Source organism: Oncorhynchus clarkii, chromosome 21, assembly GCF_045791955.1.
Source record: "Oncorhynchus clarkii lewisi isolate Uvic-CL-2024 chromosome 21, UVic_Ocla_1.0, whole genome shotgun sequence".
Classification (NCBI taxonomy): domain Eukaryota; kingdom Metazoa; phylum Chordata; class Actinopteri; order Salmoniformes; family Salmonidae; genus Oncorhynchus; species Oncorhynchus clarkii.
The window spans coordinates 51,256,827-51,282,149 of NC_092167.1; the positions used below are offsets into that span (position 1 = coordinate 51,256,827).

Consider the following 25,323-nt stretch of genomic DNA (forward strand, 5'->3'; position numbering starts at 1 on the left):
TTATAAAATGATCCACTAGTGTTGTTTTGTTTTTCACGTCCACTCCCTGCTCACATAGGAGGTAACTGAGCTGACCACCTGACCTAATGATGCCGTAAGGATGGTAGCTCTGGTCCACGACGTTACTGCGCATTTCTCCACCACTAAGCTAGAGTAATGCCTGATGTCCACCAGATGCATGTGCGTTTTGTTTTGCTGGATGTCTAGCCCGCATTTTCCGTACAATTAATTTGAAAATTAATTACTTCCGCCGGATCGCAAAGAGTTTGATGCGTCCGGTGGACGTGAGGCATAACAGGCAGTTAACGCCCTGGACCAGAGCTATAAGGATCGCTGTAACGATTTGTTGCAACGTGGGCGTCAACATGGAACCACACGCGCTATTATTTGACACCGATGTCCATTTCCGTTCCATGTCGCGACCAAATCGTCTCGGGACGCGGTAATCGGTGTATTCTCTGGTTTTCTCCTACACTCAGAGGTGGGTGAAACTAGAATAACATATTAGAAGCTCTTGTGAATTTTAATGGATGAAACGCAACGTTGCTTGGCTACAACGCAGGGACAGATAATGTCTATTCAGAAAAACTGAGGTTATTCATGATTTTGGGCAAAGACAATGTTACAGCAATAACGGAAGGATGCTTGTCAGGCCCTAGAGGTTTATCACTGTAGCCACGGGAGTTTAGGCTACTGGCGTCATCATTTCTGTTATTTTGTCAACAATGCCACCCCATTGACATGCAGTGATAGTAGCCTGTAGGTTAGTGTATGTTAGTGACACAGTGTTGTGTTTAGGAAACAGCTACAGTAGATATAGCCTGTAGGTTAGTGTATGTTAGTGACACAGTGTTGTGTTTAGGAAACAGCTACAGTAGATATAGCCTTTAGGTTAGTGTAGGTTAGTGACACAGTGTTGTGTTTAGGAAACAGCTACAGTAGATATAGCCTGTAGGTTAGTGACACAGTGTTGTGTTTAGGAAACAGCTACAGTAGATATAGCCTGTAGGTTAGTGTAGGTTAGTGACACAGTGTTGTGTTTAGGAAACAGCTACAGTAGATATAGCCTGTAGGTTAGTGACACAGTGTTGTGTTTAGGAAACAGCTACAGTAGATATAGCCTGTAGGTTAGTGTAGGTTAGTGACACAGTGTTGTGTTTAGGAAACAGCTACAGTAGATATAGCCTGTAGGTTAGTGTAGGTTAGTGACACAGTGTTGTGTTTAGGAAACAGCTACAGTAGATAGCCAACGCCCACCCATCCCATTCCCTCCTAGTCCTTCAGTTCTAAACCCGAACATAACTCAACAGAAGCGAACTAACCGAACGAAACCGAACGGAACGAAACCATGCCGTGTACGTGTGGGAACTGGAGACGGTGGATCCGACCTCTCGTGGTCTGCCTCTATGTAGCTCTGCTACTCGTGGTTCTGCCGCTGTGTGTCTGGGAACTACAGAAGTCTGAGGTGAGACAGAACAAGTCGAACATCTGCCTTTCATATAATTAGTAACTATTGCTCTGACATCTGTTGCTCTCACATCTGTTAAGTCTATATGGTGCAACTGACACCTGTCAACGTTGTTGTGTTATTCTCCTCAGTACTAGGCTTTGGTGTTATTGTATAGCCTGATCATTTTTGACTGTACAGATTGATCAAAACCGGAGGATGCTGTTGTTGCATTGTTGTGTTCATTTATAAATGGTATCTCCAAGTAAAGCCTGGTTATGTAGTTAAACTCGGTCTGTGTTTCAGGTGGGGAGCCACAGTAAAGCCTGGTTCTGTGTTTCAGGTGCGGAGCTACAGTAAAGCCTGGTTCTGTGTTTCAGGTGGGGAGCCACAGTAAAGCCTGGTTATGTGTTTCAGGTGGGGAGCCACAGTAAAGCCTGGTTCTGTGTTTCAGGTGGGGAGCCACAGTAAAGCCTGGTTCTGTGTTTCAGGTGGGGACCCACAGTAAAGCCTGGTTCTGTGTTTCAGGTGGGGACCCACAGTAAAGCCTGGTTCTGTGTTTCAGGTGGGGAGCCACAGTAAAGCCTGGTTCTGTGTTTCAGGTGGGGAGCCACAGTAAAGCCTGGTTCTGTGTTTCAGGTGGGGAGCCACAGTAAAGCCTGGTTCTGTGTTTCAGGTGGGGAGCCACAGTAAAGCCTGGTTCTGTGTTTCAGGTGGGGAGCCACAGTAAAGCCTGGTTCTGTGTTTCAGGTGGGGAGCCACAGTAAAGCCTGGTTCTGTGTTTCAGGTGGGGAGCCACAGTAAAGCCTGGTTCTGTGTTTCAGGTGGGGAGCCACAGTAAAGCCTGGTTCTGTGTTTCAGGTGGGGACCCACAGTAAAGCCTGGTTCTGTGTTTCAGGTGGGGACCCACAGTAAAGCCTGGCTCTGTGTTTCAGGTGGGGAGCCACAGTAAAGCCTGGTTCTGTGTTTCAGGTGGGGACCCACAGTAAATCCTGGTTCTGTGTTTCAGGTGGGGAGCCACAGTAAAGCCTGGTTCTGTGTTTCAGGTGGGGAGCCACAGTAAAGCCTGGTTCTGTGTTTCAGGCGGGGAGCCACAGTAAAGCCTGGTTCTGTGTTTCAGGTGGGGACCCACAGTAAAGCCTGGTTCTGTGTTTCAGGTGGGGAGCCACAGTAAAGCCTGGTTCTGTGTTTCAGGTGGGGACCCACAGTAAAGCCTGGTTCTGTGTTTCAGGTGGGGAGCCACAGTAAAGCCTGGTTCTGTGTTTCAGGTGGGGACCCACAGTAAAGCCTGACTCTGTTTCAGGTGGGGACCCACAGTAAAGCCTGGTTCATAGCTGGAGTGTTTGTGTTCATGACCATCCCCATCTCTCTGTGGGGCATCCTGCAACACCTGGTACACTACACACAGCCTGAGCTACAGAAACCCATTATCAGGTAGGAACACACCTGGTACACTACACACAGCCTGAGCTACAGAAACCCATTATCAGGTAGGAACACACCTGGTACACACCTGGTACACTACACACAGCCTGAGCAACAGAAACCCATTATCAGGTAGGAACACACCTGGTACACTACACACAGCCTGAGCAACAGAAACCCATTATCAGGTAGGAACACACCTGGAATCAAATCCCTTAAGGTATAAAGTATTTGTAAATGGTAGGAGACCAGATACCAATGATCCTCTGTTGTGTGTTTACAGGATCCTGTGGATGGTACCCATCTACAGTGTGGACAGTGTAAGGGGACACTTTTTATTAACATTTGATTATAGTAATACTGTTATAACATATCAATCTGGTTGAAGACCTATCACTGCAGAAGAGAACTATGGAACACTAGACTAGAACACAGAGAACTATGGAACACTAACACTAGACTAGAACACAGAGAACTATGGAACACTAGACTAGAAAACAGAGAACTATGGAACACTAGACTAGAACACAGAGAACTATGGAACACTAGACTAGAACACAGAGAACTATGGAACACTAGACTAGAACACAGAGAACTATGGAACACTAGACTAGAACACTGAGTCAGACATTCCATTGGTTTATAAGGAATGGCTGAACATTCTAAGTTCCATTGAGACCTCCGTATCTCTATGGTAACAGGATTAATTGAGGACGGTGTGGTTTTGTCACAAGGCTGGGCTGCTCAAATGGCAGAGTCAACACACACACACACAGACACACGCACACACACAGACCATATCTTTACATTGGTCACTCCATCAATCAATATGTGTTGGTTGAAAATAATGGACACATTTCTTATGGTCGTTCCTCATCTATCAATTAAACTGCCTTTCTCTCTCCCTCTCCTCCTCTCCCCTCCTTTCCCCCTCCCCCCCCCCCTTTTCTCCCCCTCCTCTCCTCCTCCCCCTCCTCTCCTCCTCCCCCTCCTCTCCCCCCTCCCCTCCCCCCTCCTCCCCTTGGACATCCGTGTACATTGGACTTCTTCTTCTTTAGTGGATCGCGCTGCGCTACCCCAGAATAGCCATCTACGTAGACACGTGTAGAGAGTGTTACGAGGCCTACGTCATTTACAACTTCCTCATCTTCCTGTTAAACTACCTCTCTAACCAGTATCCCAGTTTGGTGTTGATGCTAGAGGTTCAGGAACAACAGAAACACCTGCCACCTCTATGCTGCTGTCCACCATGGGCAATGGGAGAGTAAGTGAGGGAGGGAGGAGAGGGAAGGAGGGAGGGGGAGAGGGTGGGGAGGGAGGATAGAGAGGGTGGGGAGGGAGGAGAGAGAGAGGGAGGAGGGAGGGAGGCGAGAGGGAGAGAGGGAGGGAGGAGAGAGGGTGGGGAGGTAGGGAGGGGAGGGAGGAGAGCAGGGAGAGATGGATGAACATGAATACAATGTCTTGATTGGCTGATGGATGTGACTGATTGATGGTTGGTTGGTTGTGATTGATTGATGGATGTGACTGATTGATGGTTGTTTGATTGATTGGCTGATGCATGTGACTGATGGTTGGTTGTGATTGAGTGGCTGATGGATGTGACTGATGGTTGTGATTGGTTGTCTCTCCTCGGTCAGGGTGTTGTTGTTCCGCTGTAAGCTGGGGGTTCTACAGTACACCGTCGTCAGGCCCGTAACTACAGTGATAGCACTGTAAGTACAGCACTAACCAAGTAGTATATTATACATGACAAAATACAGAATAGGAAAGGTTGAGCAGGTTATAATATTTTTCTGATCCCCTCTCCCCCCCCCTCCCCCCCCTCTCTCTCTCTCTCTGTAGTGTCTGTCAGTTGTGTGGTGTGTATGACGAGGGAAACTTCAGCAACAGGAATGCCTGGACCTATCTGGTCATAGTCAACAATATCTCTCAACTGGTGAGAACTCACATACCTGGTCCTAACCTGGTCCTAGTCAACAATATCTCTCAACTGGTGAGAACTCACACACCTGGTCCTAACCTGGTCCTAGTCAACAATATCTCTCAACTGGTGAGAACTCACACACCTGGTCCTAACTTGGTCCTAGTCAACAATATCTCTCAACTGGTGAGAACTCACACATCTGGTCCTAGTCAACAATATCTCTCAACTGGTGAGAACTCACACACCTGGTCCTAACCTGGTCCTAGTCAACAATATCTCTCAACTGGTGAGAACTCACACACCTGGTCCTAACCTGGTCCTAGTCAACAATATCTCTCAACTGGTGAGAACTCACACACCTGGTCCTAACCTGGTCCTAGTCAACAATATCTCTCAACTGGTGAGAACTCACACACCTGGTCCTAACCTGGTCCTAGTCAACAATATCTCTCAACTGGTGAGAACTCACACACCTGGTCCTAACCTGGTCCTAGTCAACAATATCTCTCAACTGGTGAGAACTCACACATCTGGTCCTAACCTGGTCCTAGTCAACAATATCTCTCAACTGTTGAGAACTCACACACCTGGTCCTAACCTGGTCCTAGTCAACAATATCTCTCAACTGGTGAGAACTCACACATCTGGTCCTAACCTGGTCCTAGTCAACGATATCTCTCAACTGGTGAGAACTCACACACCTGGTCCTAACCTGGTCCTAGTCAACAATATCTCTCAACTGGTGAGAACTCACACACCTGGTCCTAACCTGGTCCTAGTCAACAATATCTCTCAACTGGTGAGAACTCACACACCTGGTCCTAACCTGGTCCTAGTCAACAATATCTCTCAACTGGTGAGAACTCACACACCTGGTCCTAACCTGGTCCTAGTCAACGATATCTCTCAACTGGTGAGAACTCACACATCTGGTCCTAACCTGGTCCTAGTCAACGATATCTCTCAACTGTTGAGAACTCACACACCTGGTCCTAACCTGGTCCTAGTCAACAATATCTCTCAACTGGTGAGAACTCACACACCTGGTCCTAACTTGGTCCTAGTCAACAATATCTCTCAACTGGTGAGAACTCACACACCTGGTCCTAACCTGGTCCTAGTCAACAATATCTCTCAACTGGTGAGAACTCACACACCTGGTCCTAACCTGGTCCTAGTCAACAATATCTCTCAACTGGTGAGAACTCACACACCTGGTCCTAACCTGGTCCTAGTCAACAATATCTCTCAACTGGTGAGAACTCACACACCTGGTCCTAACCTGGTCCTAGTCAACAATATCTCTCAACTGGTGAGAACTCACACACCTGGTCCTAACCTGGTCCTAGTCAACAATATCTCTCAACTGGTGAGAACTCACACACCTGTTCCTAACCTGGTCCTAGTCAACAATATCTCTCAACTGGTGAGAACTCACATACCTGGTCCTAACCTGGTCCTAGTCAACAATATCTCTCAACTGGTGAGAACTCACACACCTGGTCCTAACCTGGTCCTAGTCAACAATATCTCTCAACTGGTGAGAACTCACACACCTGGTCCTAGTCAACAATATCTCTCAACTGGTGAGAACTCACACACCTGGTCCTAACCTGGTCCTAGTCAACAATATCTCTCAACTGGTGAGAACTCACACACCTGGTCCTAACCTGGTCCTAGTCAACAATATCTCTCAACTGGTGAGACTCACACACCTGGTCCTAACCTGGTCCTAGTCAACAATATCTCTCAACTGGTGAGAACTCACACACCTGGTCCTAACCTGGTCCTAGTCAACAATATCTCTCAACTGGTGAGAACTCACACACCTGGTCCTAACCTGGTCCTAGTCAACAATATCTCTCAACTGGTGAGAACTCACACACCTGGTCCTAACCTGGTCCTAGTCAACAATATCTCTCAACTGGTGAGAACTCACACACCTGGTCCTAACCTGGTCCTAGTCAACAATATCTCTCAACTGGTGAGAACTCACACACCTGGTCCTAACCTGGTCCTAGTCAACAATATCTCTCAACTGGTGAGAACTCACACACCTGGTCCTAACCTGGTCCTAGTCAACAATATCTCTCAACTGGTGAGAACTCACACACCTGGTCCTAGTCAACAATATCTCTCAACTGGTGAGAACTCACCCACCTGGACTTTACACTAGTCAGTATCTGATTCTCTACCCTGAAATGTGCACTACGCCTCATGCATTTAACAGCTTTGGAATGTAGCCTCCAACTGCACTGTCCTCAGAGGGCATTTTGGCCTCCACCACAATTTACTCCGAATTACACACAGTGCTCAGTTTACTTGTATTATCCTCTTTCTCTTGCTCGCTCTCTCTCAATTCAAGGGGCTTCATTGGCATTGTAAACACATGTTTACATTGTCAAAGCAAGTGAAATAGATAAATATAAAGTGAAATCAACAATAAAACATTCATAGTAAACATTACACTCACAAACGTTTCAAAAGAATAAAGACATTTCAAATGTCATATTACACTACCGGTCAACAGTTTTAGAAAACCGACTCATTCCAAGGTTTTCCTTTATTTTTACTATTTTCTACATTGTAAAATAATAGTTAACATCAAATCGATGAAATAACAAATATGGAATCATGTAGTAACCAAAAAAGTGTATATTTGAGATTCTTCAAATAGCCAATTCTGAATAAATTACAGACAGTGTCACCAGAAAAACACCCCCACACCATCACACCTCCTCCATGCTTACACAATACACATACGCAGATCATCCGTTCACCCACAACGGCGGTTTGAACCAAAAATCTCCAATTTGGACTCCTCAGACCAAAGGACAGATTTCCACCGGTCTAATGTCCATTGCTCGTGTTTCTTGGTCCAAACAAGTCTCTTCTTCTTATTGGGGTCCTTTAGTACTGGTTTCTTTGCAGCAATTCAACCATGAAGGTCTGATTCACACAGTCTCCTCTGAACAGTTGATGTTGAGATGTGTCTGTTACTTGAACTCTGTGAAGCATTTATTTGGGCTGCAATTTCTGAGGCTGGTAACTCTAATGAACTTATCCTCTGCAGCAGAGGTAACTCTGGGTCTTCCTTTCCTGTGGCGGTCCTCATGAGAGCCAGTTTCATCACAGCGCTTGATGGTTTTTGCGACTGCACTTGAAGAAACTTTAAAAGTTCTTGAAATGTTCTGTATTGACTGATCTTCATGTCTTAAAGTAATGATGGCCTGTCGTTTCTCTTTGCTTATTTGAGCTGTTCTTGCCATAATATGGACTTGGTCTTTTACCAAATAGGGCTATCCTCTGTATACCACCCCTACCTTGTCACAACAACTGATTGGCTCAAACGCATTAAGAAGGAAAGAAATTCCACAAATTTTAACAAGGCACACCTGGTAATTGAAATGCTGGTTGAAAGAATGCCAAGAATGTGCAAAGCTGCATTCCAGGTGACAAGGTACAAATCTGTCATTCTGCCCCTGAACAGGCAGTTAACCCACTGTTCCCAGGCCAGTTAACCCACTGTTCCCAGTCCAGTTAACCCCCTGTTCCTAGACCAGTTAACCCACTGTTCCCAGGCCAGTTAACCCACTGTTCCCAGTCCAGTTAACCCCCTGTTCCTAGACCAGTTAACCCACTGTTCCCCTGAACAAGGCAGTTAACCCGCTGTTCCTAGACCAGTTAACCCACTGTTCTACTGTTCCTAGACCAGTTAACCCCCTGTTCCTAGACCAGTTAACCCACTGTTCCCCTGAACAAGGCAGTTAACCCGCTGTTCCTAGACCAGTTAACCCACTGTTCCTAGACCAGTTAACCCACTGTTTCTAGACCAGTTAACCCACTGTTCCTAGACCAGTTAACCCCCTGTTCCTAGACCAGTTAACCCCCTGTTCCTAGACCAGTTAACCCACTGTTCCCCTGAACAAGGCAGTTAACCCGCTGTTCCTAGACCAGTTAACCCACTGTTCCTAGACCAGTTAACCCACTGTTCCTAGACCAGTTAACCCACTGTTCCTAGACCAGTTAACCCACCGTTCCTAGACCAGTTAACCCACTGTTCCCCTGAACAAGGCAGTTAACCCGTTGTTCCTAGACCAGTTAACCCACTGTTCCTAGACCAGTTAACCCACTGTTCCTAGACCAGTTAACCCACTGTTCCTAGGCCAGTTAACCCACTGTTCCTAGGCCAGTTAACCCACTGTTCCTAGGCCAGTTAACCCACTGTTCCTAGACCAGTTAACCCACTGTTCCTAGACCAGTTAACCCACTGTTCCTAGGCCAGTTAACCCACTGTTCCTAGGCCAGTTAACCCACTGTTTCTAGACCAGTTAACCCACTGTTCCTAGACCAGTTAACCCCCTGTTCCTAGACCAGTTAACCCCCTGTTCCTAGACCAGTTAACCCACTGTTCCCCTGAACAAGGCAGTTAACCCGCTGTTCCTAGACCAGTTAACCCACTGTTCCTAGACCAGTTAACCCACTGTTCCTAGACCAGTTAACCCACCGTTCCTAGACCAGTTAACCCACTGTTCCCCTGAACAAGGCAGTTAACCCGCTGTTCCTAGACCAGTTAACCCACTGTTCCTAGACCAGTTAACCCACTGTTCCCCTGAACAAGGCAGTTAACCCGCTGTTCCTAGACCAGTTAACCCGCTGTTCCTAGACCAGTTAACCCGCTGTTCCTAGACCAGTTAACCCACTGTTCCTAGACCAGTTAACCCACCGTTCCTAGACCAATTAACCCACTGTTCCTAGACCAGTTAACCCGCTGTTCCTAGACCAGTTAACCCACTGTTCCTAGACCAGTTAACCCACTGTTCCTAGACCAGTTAACCCACCGTTCCTAGACCAGTTAACCCACTGTTCCCCTGAACAAGGCAGTTAACCCGCTGTTCCTAGACCAGTTAACCCACTGTTCCTAGACCAGTTAACCCACTGTTCCCCTGAACAAGGCAGTTAACCCGCTGTTCCTAGACCAGTTAACCCACTGTTCCTAGACCAGTTAACCCGCTGTTCCTAGACCAGTTAACCCACTGTTCCTAGACCAGTTAACCCACCGTTCCTAGACCAGTTAACCCGCTGTTCCTAGACCAGTTAACCCACTGTTCCTAGACCAGTTAACCCACCGTTCCTAGACCGTCATTGAAAATAAGAATTTGTTCTTAACTGACTAGTTAAATAAAAAATAAAATAAATGAAGGTGGTTGAGAGAATGCCAAGAATGTGCAAAGCTGTCATCAAGGCAAAGGGTGGCTACTTGGAAGAATCTCAAATATAAAATATATTTGGATTTGTTTAACACTTTTTTGGTTACTACATGATTCCATATGTGTTATTTCATAGGTTTAACGTCTTCACTATTATTCTACAATGTAGAAAATAGTAAAAATAAAGAAAAACCCTTTAATGAGAAGGTGTCCTAAAACGTTTGACCGGTAGTGAATGTCTATATACAGTGTTGTAAAATCACTGCGGTATTTCACCCAGTAGATATCGGAGTTTATCAAAATTGGATTTGTTTTCAAATTTTTTGTGGGTCTGTGTAATCTGAGGGAAATATGTGTCTCTAATATGGTCATACATTGGGCAGGAGGTTAGGAAGTGCAGCTCAGTTTCCACCTCATTTTGTGGGCAGTGTGTACATAGCCTGTCTTCTCTTGAGAGCCAGGTCTGCCTACGGCGGCCTTTCTCAATAGCAAGGCTATGCTAACTGAGTCTGTACATAGTCATGCTTACTCTGTCTCTCTCTCTCTCTCTGTCTCCAGTTTGCCATGTATTGTCTGGTGCTGCTGTATAAAGCCTTGAAGGATGAACTGAGTCAGATTAGACCCGTTGGGAAGTTCCTCTGTGTTAAAATGGTTGTCTTCGTCTCGTTCTGGTAAGAGAGGCAGGGATGTGAGTTTTTAGTGAATCAAGAATGTCTAGTAGAACACATGGCCTGGCTTTTTCTGACTGTTGCTTAGCGTTGTGTGAGTGCCTAGTTACCACAAACAAAAGGAGGAAGTCAACAATTCACCTCACTCTCTCTTTCCCACCCCTCTCCCTCAATCTCTCTTCTCCACCCCCTCCCTCTTTCCATCTCTCCACTCTCTTTGTCTCCCTCCCTCTCCATTTCTCTCCCATCCCTCCAGGCAGGCAGTGTTGATAGCTATACTGGTGAAAGTCGGAGTGATCTCTGATAAACACACCTGGGACTGGGACAGTGTTGAGGCTGTAGCCACCGGACTACAGGTACACACACACACCTAACCCTCCCACACCCCAACAATACATCTGTGTAGAGATGTTTCTAGCAGCTATAGCCCACCACTACAGCTATGAACCCACCTCTCTCTCTCCCTCGCCCTCTCCACTCAAGGACTTTATCATCTGTGTAGAGATGTTTCTAGCAGCTATAGCCCACCACTACAGCTTTACCTATAAACCTTACATACTGGAGGCAGAGGAGGGAAGCTGTTTTGACTCCTTCATGGCCATGTGGGACGTGTCTGACATCAGAGCAGACATCTCAGAGCAGGTCCAACACGTAGGTGAGTAGGGCGGGGTCACAGGATGCTTAACTATGTTCAATATTAGCTCAATGTTACCCAACAGCAATGGATAGATGCTAACTAAACGTTAGCTCAATGTTACCCAACAACAATGGATAGATGCTAACAAAACATTAGCTCAATGTTACCCAACAACAATGGATAGATGCTAACAAAACATTAGCTCAATGTTACCCAACAACAATGGATAGATGCTAACTAAACATTAGCTCAATGTTACCCAACAACAATGGATATATGCTAACTAAACGTTAGCGCCATGTTACCCAATGGATAGATGCTAACTAAACATTAGCTCAATGTTACCCAATGGATAGATGCTAACTAAACATTAGCTCAATGTTACCCAATGGCAATGGATATTGTTAGGGTTGCGTCAATTCGAATCTGGTATCAGGATAAATATGACAATGAGTCACCGAATTGTATGCTATGTATTTATTAATTAGCTAAGCAATAAGTGGTAAATGCAATTTCCGTATATACGGGCTCTCTGTCACACCTCGCAGGGCAAAACAGAGAACTGACCTGTTCCTGACAAAGTTATTATAATATACTCTTGACAGAAGTAGTTCCTGCTTCCGAGCCGGCCTATCAGAGTAGAGACTGGGCGTGGTTTAAACTCACTCAGCCTATCGTTGATTGTTGGCGCCCGAGCTGGTCCCAGCCCCCTAAGCGCTTCAGTGGTCAGTCGTGGTAGTTGTGTAGAATTATCAGACAGTTATCAGGCACCTGGCTCCTGTTATCTAACAAAAGACAGTTTGTTCTCGCAACAGTACGTTTTGAATATGCCCACCCCCCAACTCATTGCACAGTTTCTGTCTTCATGTTATTCTGTATTTTTCCATCATGAGAAAGGCCCATGGCCCTGAAACTGTTAACAATGTCTCAAGTCAGCTATGTTGCATAACACATACATCCACACAAGCCAACAGCAGATAATATTCAATCACATATATGGTAACGGGCTATAGTGCATAACACAGAATCCTCATAATTTGCTAACTAAACATTAGCTCAATGTTACCCAACAGCAATGGATAGACGCTAACTAAACATTAGCTCAATGTTACCCAACAACAATGGATAGAAGCTAACTAAACATTAGCTCAATGTTACCCAACAACAATGGATAGAAGCTAACTAAACATTAGCTCAATGTTACCCAATGGCAATGGATATGCTAACTAAACATTAGCTCAATGTTACCCAACAACAATGGATAGATGCTAACTAAACATTAGCTCAATGTTACACAATGGCAATGGATATGCTAACTAAATGTTAGCCAACAACAATGGATAGATGCTAACTAAACAGTAGCTCAATGTTACCCAACAACAATGGATATGCTAACTAAATGTTACCTCAATGTTACTCCAATGTCAAATTAATGTTGCTGTCAAGGTTGATCTGTACTTCAACAGCACCTGTCTGGGTTGACCTGTGTGTACTCTCTTTGTGTGTGTATTCTGTGTGTGTGCGTGTGTACTCTCTTTGTGTGTGTGTGTGTGTTTGTAGCTACCACTAACCTGGTCCTGTCCCTGCGTAGTAACACCACCCCTCCCCCCTCAGGTCGGACGGTCCTGGGCAGACCCAATAAGATGTACTTTGGCTCCACCAGCCGTCCTGAACACACTGAACACACAGGTCTGTCTGGCCGTCCTGAACACACAGGTCTGTCTGGCCGTCCTGAACACACAGGTCTGTCTGGCCGTCCTGAACACACAGGTCTGTCTGGCCGTCCTGAACACACTGAACACACAGGTCTGTCTGGCTATCCTGAACACACAGGTCTGTCTGGCCGTCCTGAACACACTGAACACACAGGTCTGTCTGGAGATCCTGAACACACAGGTCTGTCTGGCCGTCCTGAACACACAGGTCTGTCTGGCCGTCCTGAACACACAGGTCTGTCTGGCCGTCCTGAACACACAGGTCTGTCTGGCCGTCCTGAACACACTGAACACACAGGTCTGTCTGGCCGTCCTGAACACACAGGTCTGTCTGGCCGTCCTGAACACACAGGTTTGTCTGGCCGTCCTGAACACACAGGTCTGTCTGGCCGTCCTAAACACACAGGTCTGTCTGGCCGTCCTGAACACACAGGTCTGTCTGGCTGTCCTGAACACACAGGTCTGTCTGGCCGTCCTGAACACATAGGTCTCTCTGGCCGTCCTGAACACACAGGTCTGTCTGGCCGTACTGAACACACAGGTCTGTCTGGCCGTACTGAACACACAGGTCTGTCTGGCCATCCTGAACACACAGGTCTGTCTGGCCGTCCTGAACACACAGGTCTGTCTGGCCGTCCTGAACACACTGAACACACAGGTCTGTCTCGCTATCCTGAACACACAGGTCTGTCTGGCCGTCCTGAACACACTGAACACACAGGTCTGTCTGGCCGTCCTGAACACACAGGTCTGTCTGGCCGTCCTGAACACACAGGTCTGTCTGGCCGTCCTGAACACACTGAACACACAGGTCTGTCTGGCCGTCCTGAACACACAGGTTTGTCTGGCCGTCCTGAACACACAGGTCTGTCTGGCGTCCTGAACACACTGAACACACAGGTCTGTCTGGCCATCCTGAACACACAGGTCTGTCTGGCCGTCCTGAACACACAGGTCTGTCTGGCCGTCCTGAACACACAGGTCTGTCTGGCCGTCCTGAACACACTGAACACACAGGTCTGTCTGGCTATCCTGAACACACTGAACACACAGGTCTGTCTGGCCATCCTGAACACACAGGTCTGTCTGGCCGTCCTGAACACACAGGTCTGTCTGGCCGTCCTGAACACACAGGTCTGTCTGGCCGTCCTGAACACACAGGTTTGTCTGGCCGTCCTGAACACACAGGTCTGTCTCGCCGTCCTGAACACACAGGTCTGTCTGGCCGTCCTGAACACACAGGTCTGTCTGGCCGTCCTGAACACACAGGTCTGTCTGGCCGTCCTGAACACACAGGTCTGTCTGGCCGTCCTGAACACACAGGTCTGTCTGGCCGTCCTGAACACACAGGTCTGTCTGGCAGTCCTGAACACACTGAACACACAGGTCTGTCTGGCTATCCTGAACACACAGGTCTGTCTGGCCATCCTGAACACACTGAACACACAGGTCTGTCTGGCCATCCTGAACACACAGGTCTGTCTGGCCGTCCTGAACACACAGGTCTGTCTGGCCGTCCTGAACACACTGAACACACAGGTCTGTCTGGCCATCCTGAACACACAAGTCTGTCTGGCCGTCCTGAACATACTGAACACACAGGTCTGTCTGGCCGTCCTGAACACACTGAACACACAGGTCTCTCTGGCCGTCCTGAACACACAGGTCTGTCTGGCCGTCCTGAACACACTGAACACACACGTCTGTCTGGCCGTCCTGAACACACAGGTCTGTCTGGCCGTCCTGAACACACAGGTCTGTCTGGCCGTCCTGAACACACAGGTCTGTCTGGTGGTCCTGAACACACAGGTCTGTCTGGCCGTCCTGAACACACTGAACACACAGGTCTCTCTGGCCGTCCTGAACACACAGGTCTGTCTGGCCGTCCTGAACACACTGAACACACAGGTCTGTCTGGCCGTCCTGAACACACAGGTCTGTCTGGCCGTCCTGAACACACAGGTCTGTCTGGTGGTCCTGAACACACAGGTCTGGTTGGCCGTCCTGAACACATAGGTCTCTCTGGCCGTCCTGAACACACTGAACACACAGGTCTGTCTGGCCATCCTGAACACACAGGTCTGTCTGGCCGTCCTGAACACACTGAACACACAGGTCTCTCTGGCCGTCCTGAACACACAGGTCTGTCTGGCCGTCCTGAACACACTGAACACACAGGTCTGTCTGGCCGTCCTGAACACACAGGTCTGTCTGGCCGTCCTGAACACACAGGTCTGTCTGGCCGTCCTGAACACACTGAACACACAGGTCTGTCTGGCCGTCCTGAACACACAGGTCTGTCTGGTGGTCCTGAACACACAGGTCTGGTTGGCCGTCCTGAACACATAGGTCTCTCTGGCCGTCCTGAACACACTGAACACACAGGTCTGTCTGGCCGTCCTGAACACACAGGTCTGTCGGGTGGTCCTGAACACACAGGTCTGTCTGGCCGTCCTGAACACATAGGTCTCTCTGGCCGTCCTGAACACACTGAACACACAGGTCTGTCTGGCCGTCCTGAACACACTGGTCTGGTTGGCCGTCCTGAACACACAGGTCTGTCTGGCCGTCCTGAACACACAGGTCTGTCTGGCCGTCCTGAACACACAGGTCTGTCTGGCCGTCCTGAACACACAGGTCTGTCTGGCCGTCCTGAACACACAGGTCTGTCTGACCGTCCTGAACACACAGGTCTGTCTGGCCGTCCTGAACACACAGGTCTGTCTGGCCGTCCTGAACACACAGGTCTGTCTGGCCGTCCTGAACACATAGGTCTCTCTGGCCGTCCTGAACACACAGGTCTGTCTGGCCGTCCTGAACACACAGGTCTGTCTGGCCGTCCTGAACACACAGGTCTGTCTGGCCGTCCTGAACACACAGGTCTGTCTGGCCGTCCTGAACACACTGGTTATAGTTATAGATTTGGTATTTCTGATCTGTTATATTTACATTATTAGTCAGTTTATTTATTTTGTAATATTTGATGCACTTTGAGGTTTTCATCTCGTAATGAAAAGTGCTTTACAAATGTAATACATTATTATTATTTCTTCATTTGATTTGAACGTTTAAAACATTTGATGCACTTTGAGATTATCTTGTAATGAAATTATTATTATTATTAGGTCTCCTGTCGGCTGCGTCCCAGGGAGGGTCAGAGCAAGACATCATCGTCGCGGAAACCGTCTCCGTCCCCGCCTCCCCTCTGTCGGGTCACTACCAGGGGCTAGGCCACACCCCAAAGCCACACTCTTACTCCGCCCCCTCCGGGTTCATTTCTTCTGATTGGGACGAGGACAGCGAGGAGAAACAATCGGAGACCGGTGCAGGGGTTTTGCACACTGGCGACATCCCCGCCGCCGACATCAGTGCGAGGTGTGACTTCATTCGTGACATCTCAGATGGCGACGCACCCAGTGACATCAGTGCTGACGTCACTCGTGACATCGTTGGTGACATCACTGGCCACGCCCTCATTGACATCAGTGGCGAAGTCCCCGGTGAAATGAGTGGTGACTTTACTGGTGACATCACTAGTAACATTACTTTTTGCACGTAGGAGGAGTGTTACTGGTCCAGAGTGTGTTCCTTCCTGTCTCGTGACTCCTCCCCTTCACCCTGACTGGCTGAGACACGCTGGCTTACTCCAAACTAATGTTTTTAAAGGGGGAGTGGACACAATTCAGAAAGAAGGGTTTAACCAGCCAAGGAGAGTTTGGACACAGAGGAAGACATGTTGGTGTTGTATTTGCCATAACAATAGATTCATTATAAATAACTTTATAAATGATGTTTATAAAACACTAATGTCAAGTTTGGCATAATAATGTGATATAATTATGTTTCGTTACTATAATTACTATTGTTTTAACATTTTGTAATTAATCATTTTTGGATAACAATGCTATTTTATTGGCCGTATTTTGTCATTATCCGTTTTATTAATTTATTTAATATATATTAATACATACAACAATTCAATACTATATATATATATACACTGCAATAGACTGAACTACAGCTAATCATTATTACAGGCATGTTACAGAAGACAATACACAGCCTACTCACGCCATAGCAGACCATGCTTCTATTCAGCAGTAGGATGCCATTGACTTGTCAGCTGATTTATTCAACGACCTTCTTCTGTTGTCTTGGTAATAAAACCATTATAAAACGTCATGGTGTCAGCTTGTCTGACTGGTGTTTACAACTTCCCCACAGTAGAATATCATGGTGTCAGCTTGTCTGAATGGTGTTTACAACTTCCCCACAGTATAATATCATGGTGTCAGCCTGTCTGAATGGTGTTTACAACTTCCCCACAGTAGAATATCATGGTGTCAGCCTGTCTGAATGGTGTTTACAACTTCCCCACAGTAGAATATCATGGTGTCAGCTTGTCTGAATGGTGTTTACAACTTCCCCACAGTAGAATATCATGGTGTCAGTCTGTCTGAATGGTGTTTACAACTTCCCCACAGTAGAATATCATGGTGTCAGCCTGTCTGAATGGTGTTTACAACTTCCCCACAGTAGAATATCATGGTGTCAGCCTGTCTGAATGGTGTTTACAACTTCCCCACAGTAGAATATCATGGTGTCAGCTTGTCTGAATGGTGTTTACAACTTCCCCACAGTAGAATATCATGGTGTCAGCATGTCTGAATGGTGTTTACAACTTCCCCACAGTAGAATATCATGGTGTTAGCCTGTCTGAATGGTGTTTACAACTTCCCCACAGTAGAATATCATGGTGTTAGCCTGTCTGAATGGTGTTTACAACTTCCCCACAGTAGAATATCATGGTGTTAGCCTGTCTGAACGGTGTTTACAACTTCCCCACAGTAGAATATCATGGTGTCAGCCTGTCTGAACGGTGTTTACAACTTCCCCACAGTAGAATATCATGGTGTCAGCCTGTCTGAACGGTGTTTACAACTTCCCCACAGTAGAATATCATGGTGTCAGCCTGTCTGAATGGTGTTTACAACTTCCCCACAGTAGAATATCATGGTGTTAGCCTGTCTGAATGGTGTTTACAACTTCCCCACAGTAGAATATCATGGTGTCAGCCTGTCTGAATGGTGTTTACAACTTCCCCACAGTAGAATATCATGGTGTCAGCCTGTCTGAATGGTGTTTACAACTTCCCCACAGTAGAATATCATGGTGTCAGCTTGTCTGAATGGTGTTTACAACTTCCCCACAGTAGAATATCATGGTGTCAGCCTGTCTGAATGGTGTTTACAACTTCCCCACAGTAGAATATCATGGTGTTAGCCTGTCTGAATGGTGTTTACAACTTCTTTGATCGATAAATCGACATATTCCCAAGCAACTGGGAGAGAGTGAGCGGTCAGTTATGTACAAACAGCGAACCAATCAGCTGGTAAAGCGGCGCGGCGACATTAATCCAACAAGCTATGGAGGAAAAGGAGCAACTTGGAGAAGCAAACCAGAGTAATGAACAGCTGGAGGAGATCCAGGAAAACATCGCTAAAATGCTTTCAATAATCACCACAACAAACTGTTACAATCGGTTGTTAAAAACGTAGATTAGTTTATGTCAGACACACAGTGCGCATGAATGAACAAGACAACAAAATTAACCTCTAAACTTGCAAACTTTAGAAGATGAATTACACCTGCAAGAAAACATAATGAGACGAAACAACAAGCTAATTTAGTCTTTACCGGAAGATTAGGAAAAAAGGCAACCTGGTCTCAGAGCATTTCGTATTGTTCTGTACGTAAATGAGAGACACTCCTTTTAGTATGATATGTTATGTTTGGTATGGTTACATAAGACATATAGTTACTTAAGGCAAAAATTAAAGTTGGATGGTTGGGTGTGTGTATAACATGAATGTCTAGCAACCCAAAGGTTGAGAGTTTGAATCTCATCACGGACAACTTGAGCATTTTAGCTAATTAGCAACATTTCAACTACTTACTACTTATTATCTGATAGATAACTGGGTTGGCGCACCCCCCCCCCCCCCCCCTTAGTTGTGAGTGGCGGAGATCTTTGTGGGCTATACTCGGCCTTGTCTCAGGATGGTAAGTTGGTGGTTGAAGTTATCCCTCTAGTGGTGTGGGGGCTGTGCTTTGGCAAAGTGGGTGGAGTTATATCCTGCCTGTTTGGCCCTGTCCGGGGGTGTTCTCGGATGGGGCCACAGTGTCTCCTGACCCCTCCTGTCTCAGCCTCCAGTATTTATGCTGCAGTAGTTTATGTGTCGGGGGGCTAGGGTCAGTCTGTTATATCTGGAGTATTTCTCCTGTCTTGTCCGGTGTCCTGTGTGAATTTAAGTATGCTCTCTCTAATTCTCTCTTTCTCTCTCTCGGAGGACCTGAGGCCTAGGACCATGCCACAGGACTACCTGGCATGATGACTCCTTGCTGTCCCCAGTCCATCTGGCCATGCTGCTGCTCCAGTTTCAACTGTTCTGCCTGCGGCTATGGAACCCTGACCTGTTCACTGTGATTACTATTATTTGACCATGCTGGTCATTTATGAACATTTGATCTTGGCCATGTTCTGTTATAATCTCCACCCAGCACAGCCAGAAGAGAACTGGCCACCCCTCATAGCCTGGTTCCTCTCTAGGTTTCTTCCTAGGTTTTGGCCTTTCTAGGGAGTTTTTCCTAGCCACTGTGCTATATAAGAAGGGCTATAGGAGACGCACTGGAGACCAGATGCGCTGAGCCGGCTTCATGGCACTTGGCTCGATGCCCGCTCTAGCCCGGCCGATACGAGGCGCTGCAATGTACCGCACCGGGCTATGCACGTGGCGTCTCACGGCATAACACGGTGCCTGCCCGGTCCCTCTCGCTCTCCGGTAAGCACGGGGAGTTGGCTCAGGTCTCCTACCTGACTTAGCCACACTCCCCGTGTGCCACCCCAAGAAATGTTTGGGGCTGCCTCTCGGGCTTCCTTGCCAGCCGTGTTCCCTCGAAGCGCTGGTTCCCATTACCTGCTGCCTCCGCTCTCCTGGCTGCCTCCACCTGTTCCCATGGGAGGTGATCCCTTCCAGCCAGGATCTCCTCGCATGTGTAGCAACCCTTGCCGTCCAAAACGTCCTCCCATTTCCAGGAGTCCTGAGATCGCTGCTGCCCGATACCACGCTGCTTAGTCCTTATTTGGTGGGTGGTTCTGTAACGCTTGTCGTCTGGGGAAGGAGAGGAGGACCAAGGTGCAGTGTGGTAAGTGTTCATATTTTAAAATATTTTAATGAACACTGAAAACAATTTTCAGCAAGTGTGTAACGCTTGTCATCTGGGGAAGGAGAGGAGGACCAAGGTGCAGTGTGGTAAGTGTTCATATTATTTAAATAAAATATGCAACACTAGACAAAACAACAAACACGACAAACAAACAGTCCTGAAAGGTGAAACAAAAACACTAAACAGGAAACAACCACCCCCAAAACACAATGGAAACAGGCTACCTAAATATGGTTCTCAATCAGGGACAACGATTGACAGCTGCCTCTGATTGAGAATCATATCAGGCCAAACACAGAAATAGAAAATCATAGACAAACTAACATAGACAACCCACCCAACTCACGCCCTGACCATACTAAAACAAAAGACAAAACAAAGGAACTAAGGTCAGAACGTGACAGCCTTGATAACAGCTTTGCACACTCTTGGCATTCTCTCAACCAGCTTCATGAGGTAGTCACCTGGAATGCATTTCAATTAACAGGTGTGCCTTGTTAAAAGATCATTTGTGGAATTTCTTTCCTTCTTAATGCGTTTGAGCCAATCATTTGTGTTATGACAAGGTAGGTGTGATATACCGAAGATAGCCCTATTTGGTAAAATACCAAGTCCATATTATGGCAAGAACAGCTCAAATAAGCAAAGAGAAACGACAGTCCATCATTACTTTAAGACATGAAGGTCAGTCAATCCAGAAAATGTCAAGAACTTTGAAAGTTAGAAAGAGGAGTGGGAGGCTCCGGTGCACAACTGAGCAAGAGGACAAGTGCATTTGAGTGTCTAGTTTGAGAAACAGACGCCTCACAGGTCCTCAACTAGCAACTTCATTAAATAGTACCCGCAAAACACCAGTCTCAACGTCAACAGTGAAGAGGCGACTCCAGGATGCTGGCCTTCTAGGCAGAGTTCCTCTGTCCAGTCTCAACGTCAACAGTGAAGAGGCGACTCTGGGATGCTGGCCTTCTAGGCAGAGTTCCTCTGTCCAGTGTCTGTGTTCTTTTGCCCATCTTAATCTTTTATTTTTATTGCCAGTCAGATATGTCTTTTTCTTTGCAACTCTGCATAAGATTCTGGAGGCATCAGAGCTTCCAAGATGGCGTAGCAGTCGGACATGTATTTGTCTTGTCCCGTGTGCATAGTCGTTTTCTTAGTATATATTTCATATATATTTTAATCTCAATTTCCATCTACGGACTGAACATACACTCCTACAACCCGCCTCACCCAATGTGGTACAGATCTGATATTTTTATACTTTAGAATCGGAACCCCCATCAGGAGCTAGCCAGCTAACTAGCTACTAGCTAGTAGTCTTCACTGTTAACTCGGACATCAGCCAGCCTCAGCTTGGTCAATACCTGCCAGTCTGAACAGCTCGATATCAACCCAGAGCACATCGGACTGTTTTTTCTCTGCCACATCTCCGGATTCCTACTGCAAGCTCTGAACCTTTACACCAGATCATCGCAGCTAGGTAGCTGCAATCTGAGTGGCTACTCTTGGCTAACGTCTCTGTCCCGAAGCAAGCACCAGTTAGCCTGGAGCTAGCCTCAAGCTAGGCCCATCTCCCAGCTAATCGAAAAGGTCTACCAGCAAATTCTTGGACTACAATATCTCTTTTGTCAATTGGCCTGGACCGTTTATTGTCGACACGGAGCCTCGCCGATCCATCACACCTGGTCTGCCGATTTAATCGTCTGATGTGGTTTCAACAGGCTCTTCCGTTGCGACATCGCCGGAGGCCCATCTGCTATCCCCGGCCCGCTGGCTGTCTGAATCGCTGTGTCTCCAGCTCGCCTAGCGTATTAGCAACTCCTGATTCGGGTCAATTGCTACTCATTGGGCCATATGATCACTTGGCTACACATGCCTCTCCCTAATGTCAATATACCTTGTCCATTGCTGTTCTGGTTAGTTATTATTGTCTTGTTCCACTGTAGAGCCTCCAGCCCTGCCCAACATGCCTTAGATATCCCTTTTGTTCCACCCTCCACACATGTGGAGTCCTCACCTGGCTTAGCTGGTGCCTCTAGAGACAACCTCTCTCATCATCATTGATATGCCGTGTCTATTGCTGTTTTGGTTAGTTATTATTGTCTTATTCCACTGTAGAGCCTCCAGCCCAGCCCAACATGCCTTAGATAGCCTTTTTGTTCCACCCTCCACACATGTGGAGACCTCACCTGGCTTAGTTGGTGCCTATAGAGACAAAACCTCTCTCATCGTCACTCAATGCCAGGGTTTCCCTCCACTGTACTCACATCCTACCATACCCTTGTCTGTACATTATGCCTTGAATCTATTCTTCCACGCCCAGAAACCTGTTCCTTTTACTCTCTGTCCCCAACGTACTAGACGACCAGTTCTTATAGCCTTTAGCTGTACCCTCATCCTACTCCTCCTCTGTTCCTCTGGGGATGTAGAGGTTAACCCAGCCCCCAGCACCCCTCCCATTCCCAAGGCGCTCTCATTTATTGACTTCTGTAACCATAAAAACCATGCATGTTAACATTAGAAGACTCCTCCCTAAGTTTGTTTTATTCACTGCTTTAGCACACTCTGCCAACCCGGATGTCCGAGCCGTGTTATAGACCACCTTCAGCCTCCAGCTGTGCCCTGGACACCAGGGTGAATTGTGAATTGATTGCCCCCCCATCTATCTTCAGAGTTCGTACTGTTAGGTGACCTAAACTGGGATATGCTTAATAACACCCCGGCCATCCTACAATCTAAGCTAGATACCCTCAATCTCACACAAATTATCAAGGAACCTACCAGGTACAACCCTATATCCGTAACCATGGGCACCCTCTTAGATACCATCCTGACCAACCTTCCCTCTAAATACACCTCTGCTGTCTTCAACCAGGATCTCTGCGATCACTGCCTCATTGCCTGCGTCCGTAATGGGTCTGCAGTCAAACAACCTCCACTCATCACTGTCAAACACTCCCTAAAACACTTCTGCGAGCAGGCCTTTCTAATCGACCTGGTCTGGGTATCCTGGAAGCATATTGACCTTATCCTGTCAGTAGAGGATGCCTTGTTGCTCTTTAAAAGGGGTTTCCTTAAATAAGCAAAAATGTAGAACTAAGAACAGACAACACAGCCCTTGGTTCACCCCAGACTTGACTGCCCTTGACCAGCACAAAAACATCCTATGGCGTTCTGCATCAGCATCGAATAGATATGCAACTTTTCAGGGAAGTCAGGAACCAATATACACAGTCAATTAGGAAAGCTAAGGCTAGCTTTTTCAAACAGAAATTTGCATCCTGTAGCACCAATTCCAAAAGGTTTTAAGACACTGTAAAGTCCATGGAGAACAAGAGCACCTCCCTACCAGCTGCCAATTGCACTGAGGCTAGGTAACACTGTCACTACCGATAAATCTACAATAATTGATCATTTAATTTATCATTTAAATAGGCATGCTTCTACGGCTGGCCATCCTTGCTTTCCACCTGGATACCCCCTACCCCGGCCAACAGCTCTGCACCCACAGCAGCAACTTGCCCAAGCCCCTCCCACTTCTCCTTCACCCAAATCCAGACAGCTGATGTACTGAAAGAGCTGCACAATCTGGATCTCTACAAATCAGCTGGGCTAGACAATCTGGACCCTCTCTTTCTAAAATTATCCGCAGAAATGGTTGCAACCCCTATTACTAGCCTATTCAACCTCTCTTTCGTATCGTCTGAGATCTCCAAAGAAAACTGACCATCCTACCGATCTTTGACTTCGGCAATGTCATTTACAAAATAGCCTCCAACACTTCAGCCTCAGAAAACTGGATGTAGTCTAGGCTCTAAACTACATCCAGGCTGTCGTTGGCTGGCCCTTGCTACATATTCATCGCCAAACCCACTGGCTCCAGGTCATCTATAAGTCTTTGCTAGGTAAAGCCTCGCCTTATCTCAGCTCACTGGTCACCATAGCAACACCCACCCATAGAACGCGCTCCAGCAGGTATATTGCACTGGTCATCCCCAAAATCAACACTCCCTTTGGCCGCCTTTCCTTCCAGTTCTCTGCTGCCAATGACTGGAACGAATTGCAAAAATCACTGAAGCTGGAGACTCATATCTCCCTCACTAGCTTTAAGCACCAGCTGTCAGAGCAGATTACAGATCACTGCACCTGCACACAGCCCATCTGTAAATAGCCCACCCAACTACCTCATCCCCATATTGTTATTTATCTTCTTGCTCTTTTACACCCCAGTATCTCTACTTGCACATCATCATCTGCACCATCTATCACTCCAGTATTAATGCTAAATTGTAATTATTTCACCTCTATGGCCCATTTATGACCTTACCTCCCTACTCTTCTACATTTGCACACATGTACATACATAGTGTGGCGTACAGCAGGTCAGCCACCAGGGGGAGATTCGTCGAGACCTGGTAACAGATGAGGTAAACATCACGTGGCGATGGCTCCATCTGCTGGACGTGCCAGGTCTCGATGGGCTCTCCGGACAGGACTAATTGGGGCTGATTGGGAGCTGTAATCGAGACCCATAAACCTGCCAGAAGGGCAGCACACAGGGAGGGAAGAAAGGACTCCTGTGTTATTGTTGATGGTTGCAGAGGTAACGAGAGGGAGTTTTGTGCCTGACAGCCAGACCCGGAACCCAGAAGAGGGTCTCATTTTCTTTTTAATCTATTATTGAAATGAACACCCTTGAAACTAAACCTTCTCTTGTCAATTTCTGAAAACGTCTTGACCAAAACCCTGGTCTGATTTTTCTACTGTGTTATTGACTGTATGTTTTGTTTATTCCATGTGTAACTCTGTGATGTTGTTTGTGTCGAACTGCTTTGCTTCATCTTGGCCAGGTCGCAGTTGTAAATGAGAACTTGTTCTCAACTGGCCTACCTGGTTAAATAAAGGGTTAGGGTTATATATATATAAATACCTGGTTAAATAAAGGGTTATATATATAAATACCTGGTTAAATAAAGGGTTAGAGTTATATATATAAATACCTGGTTAAATAAAGGGTTATATATATAAATACCTGGTTAAATAAAGGGTTAGAGTTATATATATAAATACCTG

General features: G+C 46.8%; 2 protein-coding genes across 2 annotated transcripts in view; one reads left to right on the forward strand and one right to left on the reverse strand.

Annotated features, from left to right (window-relative positions):
* Positions 1-265: 265 nt before the first annotated feature.
* LOC139379522 (transmembrane protein 184C-like) lies at positions 266-17,205 on the forward strand. Its single transcript, XM_071122341.1, has 12 exons — positions 266-481; positions 1,311-1,465; positions 2,751-2,881; positions 3,156-3,192; positions 3,931-4,136; positions 4,510-4,584; positions 4,715-4,808; positions 10,565-10,677; positions 10,931-11,030; positions 11,158-11,329; positions 12,926-13,000; positions 16,152-17,205. The coding sequence occupies exons 2-12, from the start codon at positions 1,349-1,351 to the stop codon at positions 16,583-16,585; spliced, it is 1,554 nt and encodes a 517-aa protein (XP_070978442.1). The 5' UTR covers positions 266-481; positions 1,311-1,348; the 3' UTR covers positions 16,586-17,205.
* Positions 17,206-19,700: 2,495 nt separating this feature from the next.
* LOC139379252 (SH3 domain-containing protein 19-like) overlaps positions 19,701-25,323 on the reverse strand; it is a 35,503-nt gene continuing 29,880 nt past the window's right edge. The window contains exons 7-9 of the mRNA XM_071122051.1: positions 24,614-24,787; positions 20,004-20,198; positions 19,701-19,789 (exon numbers count right to left, since the gene is read on the reverse strand). Of these exons, the coding sequence (XP_070978152.1) occupies positions 19,701-19,789; positions 20,004-20,198; positions 24,614-24,787 (458 nt within the window). The remainder of the gene's footprint in view (positions 19,790-20,003; positions 20,199-24,613; positions 24,788-25,323) is intronic.

Bases quoted from the DNA above. Each gene is read 5' to 3' on its own strand.
- LOC139379522 (XM_071122341.1), top strand. From the start codon at position 1,349: ATGCCGTGTACGTGTGGGAACTGGAGACGGTGGATCCGACCTCTCGTG. The intron at 1,466-2,750 runs GTGAGACAGAAC...ACTCTGTTTCAG, and splicing joins GGGAACTACAGAAGTCTGAG to GTGGGGACCCACAGTAAAGC. The intron at 11,031-11,157 runs GTACACACACAC...TCTCCACTCAAG, and splicing joins CTGTAGCCACCGGACTACAG to GACTTTATCATCTGTGTAGA.